This window comes from Hippocampus bargibanti, linkage group LG11, assembly GCF_051943395.1.
Source record: "Hippocampus bargibanti isolate YZ-2025 linkage group LG11, ASM5194339v1, whole genome shotgun sequence".
Lineage (NCBI taxonomy): Eukaryota > Metazoa > Chordata > Actinopteri > Syngnathiformes > Syngnathidae > Hippocampus > Hippocampus bargibanti.
In genome coordinates, this window is record NC_142744.1 from 11,650,512 (window position 1) to 11,665,058 (window position 14,547).

The window sequence follows — 14,547 nt, forward strand, 5'->3', positions numbered from 1 at the left end:
ATCACCAGACAATTTAAGGTTTTCTTAGCTCTGGCAAAGTGCAGAAAATCCCAAAAACTGATCACTCAGTTTCCTAAATATAACCGCATGGATGAATTGTGGAATTCTTTTTTTATTTTGCAAACATACATCATGACTCATCTCATCATGGATGAGATATTGTTTCCTTGAATTCAATTTGTTTGGCTGTCAAATCATCTTTGACGCAAGCACATTTTGTTTTCATTTATCATGAAAAATGATGATGGACACAGAATTCCACTCCAGACAGCTTTATTTCTTGGATGTTGAGGCCAAGTCCAGGTTGGTTTATTTTTGAAAACAAAGTCCCAAATCCTCAAGTGATCATCTCACTTGTTTACTGTTCTTTCAACTCCTTCAGCCTCCTGATCGCTGACTTGACTGTGACGGCAGAAGTTGTGCTGTGGGGGAAGTAAAAAATATATATTATTTGGATTTGGGCCAAAGCATTCAACTTAGGGAGTGACAACATTTACAATAAGTTATATGATATGAACAAGTGATAGCTCTAATGTCAAAAGATGAACGGCAGTGTCAGTTTCAAATTACATTAGCAATATAATGCAGATTTGCTAATAGCAAGTTGCAATTTAACAAAAAAACACAACAAAAGCCTGGGCCTTGTAGTTTGATTAATTCAAAGGAAAAGGCTCTGTGCACATTTATTGTATTGCAAATCAACTTACTTGTAAGTCCAGGCTCCTCCAGCCACCGTTTTCATGCAGGATCCGCAGTGCCAGATACCCACGGCCGTCCTCTTCATCTTGGTCTTCATGTAACATATGAGGGTCAGGCGACAGACATTAGGATACAAACATGGACGGTCCTAAATCCCAGTAATTATGTCATAAAGTGGCCACGGCACTGTATATGTTCCATGATGAAACCGGTGTTGGGACTCACACGTGAGGTCTTACCTTTCCACAGAACGAGCAGGTGTATTTAGCGTGCTGGGAGATTTCAATTTTCTTCACCATCTTCCTCAACGATGCGCCATAGCGGGTGCCATATTTACCAACAATCCCCACCTTCTTGGTGCGCTTGGCCTGCGTACAAATATACAACACTAAAGTGTTATGGATTATGGCTCTAGAGAGAATTGTCGTGCTAATTTAGCACCGGAGCCGGGTACTGTGGGGGTTTTTCATAGAGGCAGCCATTTGTAATACAAGACATGGAACCATCGTTATTGTGCCAGCATCGACCTGACTAGCCAAAATTATGAGGACATTATCCAGATTAAATTGTCGGGGTGGCTTCGGATACATTTTTAGGTCATATTGACTAAGGAAAATTTGAGATTGACATGGATTCAGAAGGGGACTATTCGGCTCACCATCGCTTCAGTTGAGACGTAGATCCAAAGAGGAAGTAGATAGCCGCGCATGCGCGCTTTAGCAGTCTCGTTGTGCTGCATTGTGGGAATGAGAGTTTTTCAAAGTACCGCACGACACTCAATGTATATTTAAATAAACAAAATTAATTTCCCTTCCACATATTTTCACTTTATTTGAAAATTGTATACGATATTTAATTAAACTCAAGTAATGTAAATGTTTCCTTGTTATTCTGTAACTAAGGACGCTGACTATGTGCGCATGCGCATTCCTGAGTCGAGGATGTTTGCGTCCGGTGTGCTTACTAAAGATCTTTGTCTTACAACGCTTCCATTTCTCCTTGATAAACTATATGTGTTAATGGTAGATATCATGATATGTGTCTGAGTCTATGATGAAGCTAACACGTAGCCATGTTCTCACCGAGGCAAAGGCCTCGGACTTGGAGAGCGTGAGGAAACTAAACTGCTGGTGCGTGGTCACATTTGTTGAAACATGCCTCAGATGTTTTTCATCGAGTTCGTTAAATGAGCTTCACTTAATTTTTTTTCAGGGGATGCAAACTGACTGACGTGAGTACAAACGCCCCGCCTGTCTCAGATTTACTCCTTTGGCTTTTGTGCTTCATAACCGAATTATGACACATTGATTTAAAGGTAGGATTATGCAATTCTTCCAGGTTTCTATTCTGTCTCAAATGCCAAACATTGAAGTCCTGACACTAAGGTTGGTTACATCAATTTTCTCGACAAAGTACAACTTTATACTCAATTACCAATCACATTCGTTTATAACTTGAAATGCATCATGTCCAGTACCAACAGAATCTCCTCCCTTGCACCTCTGGCTGGGTGCTTATCTCTGTGTGAGCTCTACCTGAGAAGGAACATGATCAACTCACTCTCGGAGCTCTATCACTTGCGTGCGATGACAAGACTACGAGTATTGTGGTTGGCTGACAATCCTTGTTGTGCGGATAACTCCAGTCAGTATCGGCTGACGGTACTGCGCTGCTTACCTGGGCTGCAAAAGTTGGACAACAGAGGTCAATATATATGCTCCTTTTCGAAACATATTTTGCATCATGATCTCGCACGCAACTTTGTTTTTTTGTGTGAATGTACAGTAGTGACAGATGATGAGATTGCCTTAGCTCACTTGAAAGGCGAGGAGATCAGTACGCAACCAAAAACAGTTCAGGAACCGCTTTCTAGCAATGGACTGGATACAGCGGGAGAGAATGACTCTTGCAGCCGCAAAATGGAGGAAATCAAGTAAGCCCAGGGTGTCTTGACATTCGCAACATGAAATCAGAAAAGAAAATCCTCTATTAATTTTTGTCATGTCAGAGCGGATTTGAGTATGAAGGCCCAGTCCAGAGACCAATTCCCATGTCTCCATTCTCAGTCAACCAAATCATCCACGAAAAAGGTAGCCTTTCGTTTTTTTCAGCAGCACTAATGAAAACTATGCCTTTTAATTTTTACCATTTGATTTAAACGCATCCTTGCAGACACACTCTCTCGATGCGGTCCTGCTTCTTTTGAGGGACTTGGATCACGAGGAGCTCCGCATTGTGCATGTGGAGGCACAGAACCGACTCAGGACTTTGACGCTGGACTCATTGGAAACGTTACGAGATCCGCAAATATCAAAATCGGCCGACATCCAACACTGAAATTATTTTTGCACGCATTGCGTCCAAAGTCTCACAATTTTACTGTGCATGACTTGAAACAGGGTCACAAAACTCAGCCACGCACCTCATTTTTTTTGCACTTCTCCACATTCACATATGCTCACTTTATGCTCCAATAACCAAATAACGGCTTTGTTGTAGCATGATTGCCTGCCTTATGAGAAGAAAATACATGTTTTATGAAAGGTTAACCTATTTCTGTAATTAAAGAGATGACCTGCAATTTGCCTGTTGATTTTTATTCATGTTGCTTTTATGCGTCATATATACATTTCAATATCAGACAACCCTTGTTTTTGTTAGCCACAAAAAAATCAGTGTCAATTTCAAGTGATCTTCTCACTCAGCATCCTCATTCTCCAAGTAGTCCAACAGTGTGCTTGCATTCACGGCAACCATCAGATACTCCACACCATCTGCACCCTGGAGGAATTAAATTAATGACCGTGAATATGAATCGCTCGCCTCGTCCGTGAAAATAGTTGGAGAAAAGAAGTAGAGGCTCTAATTTTGAAAATGTTTCAAATTTAAAGGACAACCGACGTCTCCGGACAAGTTGTGTCCATAATTTGTAAAATGGCTTCAAATGACTTCTACTGGGCGTATTTTACAAATATTCCACCGCATATAGCTATATTTTACGCTTTAAGACTCGCACTGAATAATCAGGAAGTCTTGTTTTTGAGTTGGTGACGAGTCTGTACGTGACGTCACTAAAGGACCGTCCTTGACCGTAAAAAAAGACGCATTGTAGCGGTCCTTCCATCACGTCAATGTATTTTGCTGTACTTGTTTGGTCTGGGGACCTCGTGTTGCACCCAAAAGCCGCCAGAAGGCCAGAAGAGGGTGTCCAAGCACCAAATAAGGAATTTATCAGCCTGTGGATGCGGAGGTGGCCAGTGGAGGTCGCCATTTTGTGCCTCTTTTTTTTGGGTGAAAGATTTTCCCCCAATGTTGCCTCAAAATGGCACATATAATTCCTTAATCGATTGCAAACATGTATGCTTTCCTCTTCAGCACTATTTGAATCATATCCATAACTGGATGTGTAACAAGAAAGCATATTCTTCGAATCTGAAGCCATTGTTTTGATTCACAAGCAATGCAAGACGTCTTGGTGTGATGTCACGAACTGGGGGCGGGACTTTCTGAAAATGCCCAATTTTTTGCAGCTCATTTTTTTCCAGATTTTGGACACTAAGTCATTTTTATTGGTGTTTTGCATTTGGCTAAAAATATACTGCATGTCTTGGGTATTTTAGATGCTATAAAACGTTTTTCTGGTGTCAGTTAAAAAACAAAAAAGTGACGTCGGTTGTCCTTTAAGTAATAATTAGTAAATGCAGAGTCACGGCAGGTTAACATCAGGGCATGACTTTCTTTACCTTGCGCGTTCGGATCAGTTTGTGGTCTCTGAACTCGGTCAGTTGAGTCCTCAGTGTGAGGTCGGAATTCACCAAGAATGACTCCCGACAACGCTGGTAAAAATCTTGGAAGGACAATCCTGCACGGAAAAATAAAAGCAAAAAATACTCACAGAAAAATGCTCAAAAGAAAACATTGTCAAACGCGGAATGAGCACCGACCTGCGTATGAAGGATTGTCTTTGTTTTCCAGCTGAAATGTCACCAGCAATTTGAAAATACCCCTGCAGAAATACAATAAAATAACATAAAATAAAACAAATAATAGAACAGTAAAATTAAAATTTAATAAAATACAAATAATAGAACAATAAAAATGAAATAAATATAAACACAATAAGTCTGTGTAAGCTCTCAGTCATACAGGAGTGGTCCATCGATGAAAAGGTTTCTTCAGCCGTCATCTGTACTTTCTTAGATAAGAAGCGAAACGTCCGACACCTTCAAAGAAGTACAGATGACGGCTGAAGAAACCTTTTCATCGATAAATACAATAAAAAATAAAAGAATAAAAATACATTCTAAAAATACAATAAAAATACATTATAAAAATAAAATGAAAAGAAATTATAAAAATAAGAATACATTATAAAAATAATAATAAAAAAATAATACAATTGAAATAAAAAAATAATAATAAAACAACATATATAAATAAAATAAAATGAAATAAAAATAAAGTTAAAATAAAAATAAAATAACAAAATAAACAAAAAAATAAATTATGAAAACATTGAATAATAAAATTACAATACAAATAATCAAACAATAAAAAAATAATATTAAATAAAATACAAATAATCAAATAAAATAAATGAATAAATCAATAACAAAAATACAGTAAAAAAATTTTTTAAAAGCTTTGAGACTCTATAACGGAGGCGCGGAAGGTACCGAGCATTTGGGGTCAAGCTGCGTAGAACGTGTGTCAGGGAAGACAGAGCCAGAGCCCCTGTTTGCTGCACCAGCAATGAGTTTTCATACGACGTCTCTTCTGCGTAGTGCTTGAACGTCACACACTCCCACCACAACCAGTTAAACTGACTCTGCTGAAACTGGTCCCACACTGGACATATGTACAAAACGGCGGTCAATGGGGACAGTGTGGGTTTCAAAATAAATCGAGCAAACGCTCGCGACTGACCAAGAGGAGCGTTGATGTGGTCAATAGTAGCCACCAAGTGAAGGTTGGGGAGGGATGCCAGTTGGCCCAAGGCACTCTGGGTTTTTTCTCCTCGCAGCATTGGTCCATCAATATTATTAATCAACACGTAGATGTGAAGTTGAGACCCTGCGTCAAGGTAACCATTTCAAATGTCAACCAATCGCAGAAACATTTTGTCGGAATCGAAAGCAGAACGGACTCACTGTCTCGAAGGGTTTGGGCAATGTACTGGATCTGGTCGGACGGTGTTCGGAAACTCCCCTGGTGCTCAAAGATCTCGCATGTCAAAGAGTTCAAAATCTGCAATCACAGCGGTCAAAGGTATCGGCGTGAATTCAGAAACCTGGATGATGATTTGGAGTTTGCTCTCTTTAGCGTACGCTCACCGATTTCAACGTGATGGAAGGGAAGAATCCGTTGACCACCAAGTGCATCTCGTCACACAACTGAGAACAGCGAAACTCCTCCAGCAGATCTTTCTTGCTCCCCAAACCGTAGAGCAGCACGCTGAATCCCAACCTTTTTCGGACACACACGCGTCCTGCCAAGATGCGAGAGCCGATGGAAAAATGTGCTTACTTACTGTAGCTGCAGCATCCATTTGCTAAAGTGCTTTTTGTGTTTGTCGTGGAGGTTCTGGATCTCCTGAAGGTAGCAGGAAGAGTTTCCTTCTAAAAGCCGGGTCAGCGTCTCCTGTCAAGCAAGCAACATTTATCGGTTAGCGTCAAAGGCAAGCATTAAGATGGTCGACATGTACGTACCCTGTCCAATTTTGGTGTGTGTAAACGATTGAGCGTCCGGTCCGAAGTTAAGACTTTTGAGCTGCCGTGGGCCTCGAAATACTCATCAACCATGGTGGGCTGGTTGACGGGTTCAGGCGTGGCTTTGCCCCTTTTTGCGGGCGTCTTGTAGAGTGCTGCCGATAAAGTTTTGCTCGGAGTTCTCAAGGAGTTTTCTTTTTTGACTTTCTGGTCTTCATCCACTGGAATGTCATCGCCATCCTCTTCTTCCCCAGAGTCGGAGGGTGAAAATTCGCTATCGCTGTCCGATCGAAGGCTGGGATCTGAACATGGCATCAAGGTCAGACTTTTCAGTTAATGCATCGGAAGAAGCCTTCCTAATTGTTTCGGAAATCAACTTTACCCATTGAAACGAATGGAAAGACCATTAATATGTTCCAGACAACCAAAAACACCAATACTATTTGTATATGTTTCTTTTTTAAGCAATAAATGACCCAAATTAGGAAGTAAACTGTTTTTGTAACTTGTTTGTTTACTCTCCTTCACTATTTCTTTTGTTATCATATTTTCTGGTGTATAAGGCGCACCGGTTTATAAGGCGCACCCCCATTGAATGGTGTATTTTCAAACTTTTTCCATATATGAGTCGCACCAGACTATAAGGCGCACCTTCAATGAATGAAAAAAGTGTAACATAGAAATATATCTAAGTTTTCCAAATATAAGGCACACCACATTATAAGGCGCTACAGTAGAGGCTGGGGTTACGCACTACTTCTTCAACAGGGGGAAATGGAGTCGGTGGCTGCTGACAGTAATTACGAGACATGTTGTGGCTCAATATGACTTCACAAATAAGGCGCACCTGCGTATAAGGCGCAGGGTCATGTGTTGAAGAAAATTAAAGCTTTTGGGTGCGCCTTATACACCGAAAAATAAGGTACTATTTTTCTACCCTGTTAATTCACATTTTTTGAGGGGTTCATGATTTTCAAGTTAATCCACTTGTCATAATAGTTTTGTTTAAATACTGTGACTCTTACAAAAAAAAAATGTGAGCGCAAAACAAAAGATAGGTGTGCTCTTACTGTTTCATGAAGTAAATGTAGCGACTCGGGCTGCACCCATTTGGGCTTTATCAGACGATTAAAATTTTGATAATGGATTAATTGATTGATTAAAAAAATAAATAAATACAATAATTTTGTTTTTGGATCCTGAACTCAAAGATATGACTTACAAATGTGAAAATGTAATACATCGCCCTTTAATATTTGTTTAGATTTACAAAAAAATTCTAAAAAGGAAGAATTCCTTTTTTTTTAGGTGGGGTGTTTGCATGTCATCTTGTTGACTGAGTGATCTCATACCTCGGCACTTTCTAGATACCGCTGTTTCAATTGTGACACTTACTTGACATTCTCTTCCTCAGCCTGTGGGGTGTTGTGGAGACAAACTGCACGCTTTTGTGCTGTTATAAAAAGAAACAGGTGATGAAAATGATTCCATGTGGGAGCAGTATTTAAAAAAAAGAAAGCAAGACTCACCTTCTGTGAAGTTTGTTTTTGATTTCTCTGGTCTGCACAGAAAGAAAAATTGCACTTCATTAGGGCAATTGGAAAAATTCTAATTACAAAGAGATGCTGAACTTACTGTGCCTTGCTCGAGAGGGTGTTGAGGGCTCGACGCTGGGAGCGGTGCTGAAGCTTACACTTTTTCCCGGGGTTCGGGCTAATTCATTCGCTATATAAAACAAAGAGCATAAATGATAGAGAAGTTTATGTGAATGGGGAGTACCATTTGACAAAAAATGGATAGATGGAGGGGGCCTCACCAGTCTGGGCCATGCTGTGGCCCCGTTTGGTTTTCTGAAAAGTGAAAATGGATGATCCTCCAACTCTGGACTTATCTTCATCATCTTGAACAAGAAAAAGAGACATTTTCGTTAAAGGGTTCCAATGAAACCAACCACCGCATCAGCATACCTTCCATGTTTCCTGCACGAAGAGCTTCAACATAGTTCTGCTCATCGAGGAGGCCACGTTCATCCACTTCCTTCACTTCTGCTTCGTCTCTGGGTCGCCGTGCCGTCGGGCTCTTGAAGGTGACCATCTTCTGAACTGTGCCAGAACTGCTTTCCACCTCTTAAAAATGTCAACACATAACTCGAGAGTCAGAACGTCAGGCAGAAAGGAAATTGACCTTTTAATTACATCTCAAACATACCTTCCGGCTTATCAACGATGTGCTCCAGAACATCTCCATCCCCAATGAACTTCACCTCCAACACACTCATGGCTGAAGGCATAGACTTACAAAAGATGGGTCGATCACGTTATAGCACGACACGCAGAGACGTGCAAACGGTGGAAATCAATCAGCATAAGTGAGTAAAAATCGGCAGACGTTTTTGTCAGGAGTAGATGAAAGATTAAGACGCTACCAGTCAGAATTGATAAAACCGTGTGATCTGACAGGTTTCGGCGCCATCACACTGAATTTTTAAACCACGTGACAGGTCAAAGTTCCCATTTTGACCAATGAGAAACAGTATTTTATTCAAACCACATGTCCCAGAATGCATCGCAATGTGCCGCATTCACGGTCACATGGAAATTGTAACATTCCAATGCACTAACAAACGTAAAAGAAACACGGGGCTTGAATGGTACAGGCATTACGTGAGATTATATGAAATATTTTTTCTAAATAAACGTGTTCTCTCAAAGATAAAATAATTGTTTTGATAAAGTCATGAAAAAGCACCATAAATTCACATTCGAAGCTCACATCGTGACAAAAACGAAGCCGTATTGTATTTAAACGACATGTCCCAGTATGCATCCCGGTGTGCCGCATTTACCATCATATGGAAATTGTAAAATACTAATAAACGTTAAAAAAACACGTCACTTCGATGTGCCCGGCGTTATGTGAGAATATAATAAAGTAGAAGTAAAATTTTGTAAAAATAAATGTGTACTCTCAGTGAGGTATTATAATTGTTTTGATAAAGTGTCTCAATGAAAAATAGACCTTTACAATCACATGTGCAAGTTTTAAACCACGTGACAGCTCAAAGTTCTCATTTTGACCAATGAGAACCAGTATTTTATTTAAACATGGGCCAGAATGCATCTCGTCATGTCGCATTGATGATCACTTGGAACTAGTAACGCTCCAATTTCAAGCTGAACAAGAACATAGTACTTATAAACATTAAAAAAACACATTGCTTCGATTGGAATGGCGTTACGTGAGAATATAATAAAGTAAAAATTAGTAAGAATAAACGTTTACTCTTAATAACGTCTCATAATTACTATGATAAAGTGGCTCAATGAAAAAGAGCACCTTAACTCATTCACTGCCAGACATGTGCAAAAATGTGTCCAATCTAGTGCCAGAGTTTTTGTCATTGTAACTCAAATTGCAGAACCCACTGAATATTTAGTTGTAGGACTCACTACATAAACACTCAATGCATCATAAGAATCCTTCGACTGTCTTCTTTCATCAGAAAAAAGAGTGAATTTCTAAATTATATGGCTCTGGAAATAAGCTTGAAATGAGGGTGGCTGTCCAAAATACAATGCAATACATACATATAGACTAGGGCTTTAACAACAGCTGAAGCTGAAGCACTAACATGGAAAAAGGGAAACTCTGCCCCTTGTGGAAAGGAAAAAAAAGCATTGCCACAGGCCATTGCCAGAAGCCATGGCTGCGCTTTATTGGCACCCAAGCATGAAAAAACTAAACCGAAACAAATTTGGGAATGGCACTTTATGTCATACAGTATTTTCAATTCCCAAATAAATTTGTGAATGGCAGGGAATGAGTTAAATTCACATTAAATGCTAAATTTATTGACGTGCCTAGTGTTTGCACTATAGATTAGTCTCCATTTTGCTCGGAGGTAAATTTCAGTCCATCATTTCCATCTTTTCACCATCCACGTGTCGGTATCCACTTGCCCACAAGGATGCCATCGGAGTGCACATGATACACAGGATGCATCATTGCTGTCGCGCATGCCTGGAAAAATAAAAGTTAAACAGGAGAAAATTTGACAAGGAAATTAAACAAGACACTAACATGGTAAGGAATCAGCGTGAGCAGAGAGCCCAGCGGGTACATGCTATAATCGAGTTTCCCTGAGATAGGTTCCACTCTTCCATGCTCCTGAGTCATGGACAATAGCCTGCATGAAAACATTGATTGTCATCCATATTCATTTTTGCAATTGGTAAATCTGAGATTCTTTTTAGATTTTATGTACATATATGAAATTACTTGAGATTGGGGTGGCCTTCGATCACAGCGTATCCTGTTGGAAGTTTCCCTGCTCCATCCAAACTTGAAAAACAGAAATGTGAGTCTACAACTAAAACAAAATATGGAAGGTCAACATGCAGGATGTACCTTAACCCAGTCCACCCACAGTCAATCAGTAGCTGGTTCCTCTGAGGGCAATGGCCCATGACCCTTGTCAAAACTCGCACAGCCACGTCTTCAACTCCACACGACCCAATTAGAGACTGCTGCACATCTAGAGACAAGCAATGCCATTTGACGGCACGGGTAATCGCACATATTCCGGGTGTAATATCTTTTGTACGAGCGCCCACCATAGAAAACAAAATTTCCCGGATGGACCTCACTGAGCTTTGCCATGTCCTGGACTGGGTGACTGCAGGAGGGGGTGGAGCCAATGCTGGATTTGCAGGTGATGCCAACAGCCTTTAACCTGACAGGAAATAAAGACTATTTTCAGACATGACACCACATATACATTCAATAGAGTCAGTTTGTAGACTTGGCACGTTCTCCCCAAATAATGAACCAAAAAAAATTTGACTATCAAGTTAGCGCTACGCTAACTCCATCAAGGTGTTCTCCATTCACTTTTCCATGAACTGCAGAGTAAGGGTGGTCGTCTCCTTTGCGACCGCCTGGATTTCCTGCACGCTTCTGCAATTGTACGTGTTCCCGCAGTGAGCGTACACTCCCGTGAGCTGCACACCGGCCGCCTCGGCAATGGCCTGCGCCAGTCTGAGCGCTTCGGGTTCCGAGTGCAGGATGCCAGCTTCGACCCAAAAAAGTTAATCCGATCAGGAGCAGTTATACATGCAGTACCGTCGATCCCATCCTGGAATTTTCGCTTCATTTACCTCTTCCGTTGCCGCAGTCCAGTTTCAGCCAAACATGCCACAGTCGCCCGTCTCTCAATGGTCGCTTTTTCAGCTCCACCAGAGCATCGGGATGGTCCAGTAAAACTTGAAAAAGTTCCAGTCTCTCTGACAAGATAGCACAGCGTTCTACCTAGGGGGAAAAATGCAGAATTGTTATCTGGATATCAATCAATCAGTCAAACAATCAATCAATCCATTTATATAAATAAACATGTAAATACATTTATTTACACAAATGTATTTATTTATTGCTATCCATATAAATAAAAAAGGAATTAATATATAATATATAAATAAAAAATAATATAAATATCATAAAGATAAAGAACAAAACAAATAGAAAGAATTAATACTGTAAATAACAAAAAAAGACAATAAATAGGTGAACAATAAATAAAAATCTAATCACATACTACTTGCTTGTGTATGCAGGGAATTTACGAGATTGAGTTCTCATCAATGGACTGATTATCTACACATTTAAATTTGATGACCGGTTAATGGTACCTATTTACATAATTTGTTTACGCAGACTACAAGCATCTCAGTTTTAGAAAATAAATAAGACAATAAATACCGTAGATAAAACAACGAATAGATGAAAAACAATACATAGGTTTATTTATATAAATAAACCTATTTATATAAATGTATTAAGTTATGGTTATCCAGATAAAAAATAAAGGTAAATAATATATACTCTAATAAATAATATATACATAAATAAGAATATGATATAATCAAGATAAACAAACTAAATAAATAGAACAGAATAAATATTGCAGATAAAACACCATAGAAAAAAACAATACATAAATAAATACTGTAAATCAAACAGAATAAATACTATACATAAAACAGTCTCTGTTTGCATATTACCGATTTTCTTAGAAAGCTAATGTTTGGTGGTTTGTAATCGATCAGGAATGGGCAACTTTAATGATGGAGGGGAACCAAGTGGCTGGTTGAGGGAAGAGAAAGAACCTTATCAAATGGAAGAGAATAAGCATAGAGGATGTCATCAAATCCATGATCAGCATAAAAATAGGCCTCCGCCAGCGTGGAAACCACAATGCATCGTCGTGAAACACCTGTCATGATGTCAGCACACTCACTAGAGCGGAGCAAAAACACACAAGTCAGCATCCGAGTGTGCGTGACTGAGCATCTCAGTCACACCAAAGCAAAATCAAAATGGCTGGTATTTTCTGTATTTTATTAAATACAATAAGCCTCCCTGTGGCGCATTGCGCTCCATTGTCAGCTGTTCAATATGATTTTAATCATGTCTCTTAAAAAAAGTCTTTACTTATTCAATTATTTTTGTCTTAGCCCATAAGGCCGTGGATGAGCTCAGGCTTTCTGACACTGGAACACATTACGCTTTACTTTGATGGCAGTGATTGCCCCGATGGATTGTGCAATAAAATATTATGATGCGGTTAGAAGTCTTTCTTTCAGGCCATTTTCATTACCTCTTGTGTTATACATTTGGAAATGTTCAGTGAAGACTGAGTGTTTCTCCTTTTATTTTGTTTTGTTATTTTTAACCATTCTTCACCATTTTTCTGTTAATTACCAATCACTCTCCACTCTCCCCGCTGTACTACGTGAGCTTCCATATTTCTGCTGTGAAACAAACACAGATTTGTGCAACATGTCAATAATGTGATAGAGAAGAACACCCAATTCATGTAAGCGCAATAAAGATGCTTACGGTAACATAACGTGGAATTCTTTGGTCATTGGAAATTAGAAAATGCAAATTGCTGGGCTGTTTACACCTGATTTAAGATATTAGTCCAAAACTAATCCAGTCGTTGAAAAAGGTAAAAAAAGCCAAAGGGAAGAGAAGAGTCTCTATAATTGAGTTAATCTGTGTAACTATGTGGGTTCTTACAGAGTTTTGTGAGTCTTCATGTGAGGGCGAAGCTTTACTCCGAGCTTTTCACAGCGTTCAATCATCCTCTGAGCATTTTTCTTCACTTTGTCAACATCGACCACCAGAGCAGGCGTACACAGAGCTGAGAGGGGCTCCCCATCCATAATGACTGCACTGAAGACCCCAAGACAAAATGCAATTAAATTGTAATGCATGAATGGTTTGCAATTCCATCCTGGCTCGAAATAAAAACACGGATTCGACACGTTCAGTACATTTGTGTTATTATTTGGAATTGATGTTAACGACGAATAACGAAAACCCTGAGCGGGTGAAAATGTTTGTCAACGTGTTTAAGCTTAGTACAGACAAACCCCACAGTCATGGCGTCCAATGTTACAAGATTCTACGATCAGTTTGATCCACCTTGTGTTAAATAGAATTTCTGTGCAGCGATGGTATCACGCTACACACGCAGTGGGCATCAACCTTACCAGTCAAACAAGCAGGCAGTCGAATGAAAAAAAGCGGTGCAATATTATTTTTGATGGAAGTGGTTTGTTTGGGATGTCATTAGCCGTACACGGCTAATGCGGCTAATGACATCCCAAGATTCTTTGCGCGACATTTCAAATGAGTTTAAAGGACAATCGACGTCTCTGGACAAGTTGTGTCCATAATTTGTAAAATGGCTTCAAATGACTTCTACTGAGCGTATTTTACAAATATTCCACCACATATAGCTATATTTTATGTTTTAAGAATATTCAGGAAGCCTTGATTTTGAGTTGGTGACGAGTCCGTATGTGACGTCTCTTAAGGACCGCCTTTTGACCGTAAAAAAGACACATTGTAGCGGTCCTTCCATCACGTCAATGTATTTTGCTGTACTTGTTTGGTCTGGGGACCTCGTGTTGCACCCAAAAGCCGCCAGAAGGCCAGAAGAGGGTGTCCAAGCACCATATAAGGAATTTATCAGCCTGTGGAAGCGGAGGTGGCCACTGGAGGTCGCCATTTTGTGCCTCTTTTTTGGGTGAGAGATTTTCCCCCAATGTTGCCTCAAAATGGCACATATAATTCT

General features: G+C 39.8%; 4 protein-coding genes across 7 annotated transcripts; 1 reads left to right on the plus strand and 3 right to left on the minus strand.

The window, feature by feature from the left end:
* Nucleotides 1-256: 256 nt before the first annotated feature.
* Nucleotides 257-1,444, minus strand: rpl37a (ribosomal protein L37a). Its single transcript, XM_089008153.1, has 4 exons — nucleotides 1,358-1,444; nucleotides 939-1,067; nucleotides 708-790; nucleotides 257-422 (listed from the first exon to the last, which is right to left on the minus strand). The coding sequence occupies exons 1-4, from the start codon at nucleotides 1,436-1,438 to the stop codon at nucleotides 359-361; spliced, it is 357 nt and encodes a 118-aa protein (XP_088864279.1). The 5' UTR covers nucleotides 1,439-1,444; the 3' UTR covers nucleotides 257-358.
* A 172-nt stretch (nucleotides 1,445-1,616) lies between these two features.
* Nucleotides 1,617-3,266, plus strand: cfap410 (cilia and flagella associated protein 410). Of its 2 annotated transcripts, none has more exons than XM_089008151.1 (7): nucleotides 1,617-1,829; nucleotides 1,912-1,930; nucleotides 2,038-2,084; nucleotides 2,174-2,403; nucleotides 2,485-2,632; nucleotides 2,708-2,789; nucleotides 2,872-3,265. In XM_089008151.1, exons 1-7 carry the CDS (start codon nucleotides 1,750-1,752, stop codon nucleotides 3,034-3,036), a joined length of 771 nt encoding a protein of 256 aa, XP_088864277.1. In that variant the 5' UTR covers nucleotides 1,617-1,749; the 3' UTR covers nucleotides 3,037-3,265. The 2 variants fall into 2 exon arrangements, with proteins under 2 accessions (XP_088864277.1, XP_088864278.1); XM_089008152.1 differs by having other exon boundaries at nucleotides 1,745-1,829; nucleotides 2,015-2,084; nucleotides 2,872-3,266.
* Nucleotides 3,267-3,282: 16 nt separating this feature from the next.
* On the minus strand, nucleotides 3,283-8,756 carry orc2 (origin recognition complex, subunit 2). The gene is made up of 15 exons (XM_089008146.1): nucleotides 8,616-8,756; nucleotides 8,375-8,533; nucleotides 8,224-8,307; nucleotides 8,043-8,132; nucleotides 7,937-7,968; nucleotides 7,803-7,860; nucleotides 6,408-6,709; nucleotides 6,230-6,339; nucleotides 6,033-6,165; nucleotides 5,850-5,946; nucleotides 5,626-5,772; nucleotides 5,376-5,547; nucleotides 4,644-4,705; nucleotides 4,443-4,561; nucleotides 3,283-3,480 (listed from the first exon to the last, which is right to left on the minus strand). Exons 1-15 carry the CDS (start codon nucleotides 8,695-8,697, stop codon nucleotides 3,397-3,399), a joined length of 1,731 nt encoding a protein of 576 aa, XP_088864272.1. The 5' UTR covers nucleotides 8,698-8,756; the 3' UTR covers nucleotides 3,283-3,396.
* A 1,530-nt stretch (nucleotides 8,757-10,286) lies between these two features.
* Nucleotides 10,287-14,093, minus strand: LOC148891599 (D-serine dehydratase). 3 transcript variants are annotated; one of them, XM_089008149.1, is made up of 10 exons: nucleotides 13,961-14,093; nucleotides 13,485-13,640; nucleotides 12,569-12,698; nucleotides 11,564-11,714; nucleotides 11,298-11,478; nucleotides 11,021-11,139; nucleotides 10,815-10,941; nucleotides 10,686-10,748; nucleotides 10,488-10,593; nucleotides 10,287-10,427 (listed from the first exon to the last, which is right to left on the minus strand). In XM_089008149.1, exons 2-10 carry the CDS (start codon nucleotides 13,628-13,630, stop codon nucleotides 10,338-10,340), a joined length of 1,113 nt encoding a protein of 370 aa, XP_088864275.1. In that variant the 5' UTR covers nucleotides 13,631-13,640; nucleotides 13,961-14,093; the 3' UTR covers nucleotides 10,287-10,337. The 3 variants fall into 3 exon arrangements, with proteins under 3 accessions (XP_088864275.1, XP_088864274.1, XP_088864276.1); XM_089008148.1 differs by having other exon boundaries at nucleotides 10,686-10,941; XM_089008150.1 differs by lacking the exon at nucleotides 13,961-14,093 and adding an exon at nucleotides 13,164-13,213 and having other exon boundaries at nucleotides 10,686-10,941; nucleotides 13,485-13,624.
* Between the last annotated feature and the right edge of the window lie 454 nt (nucleotides 14,094-14,547).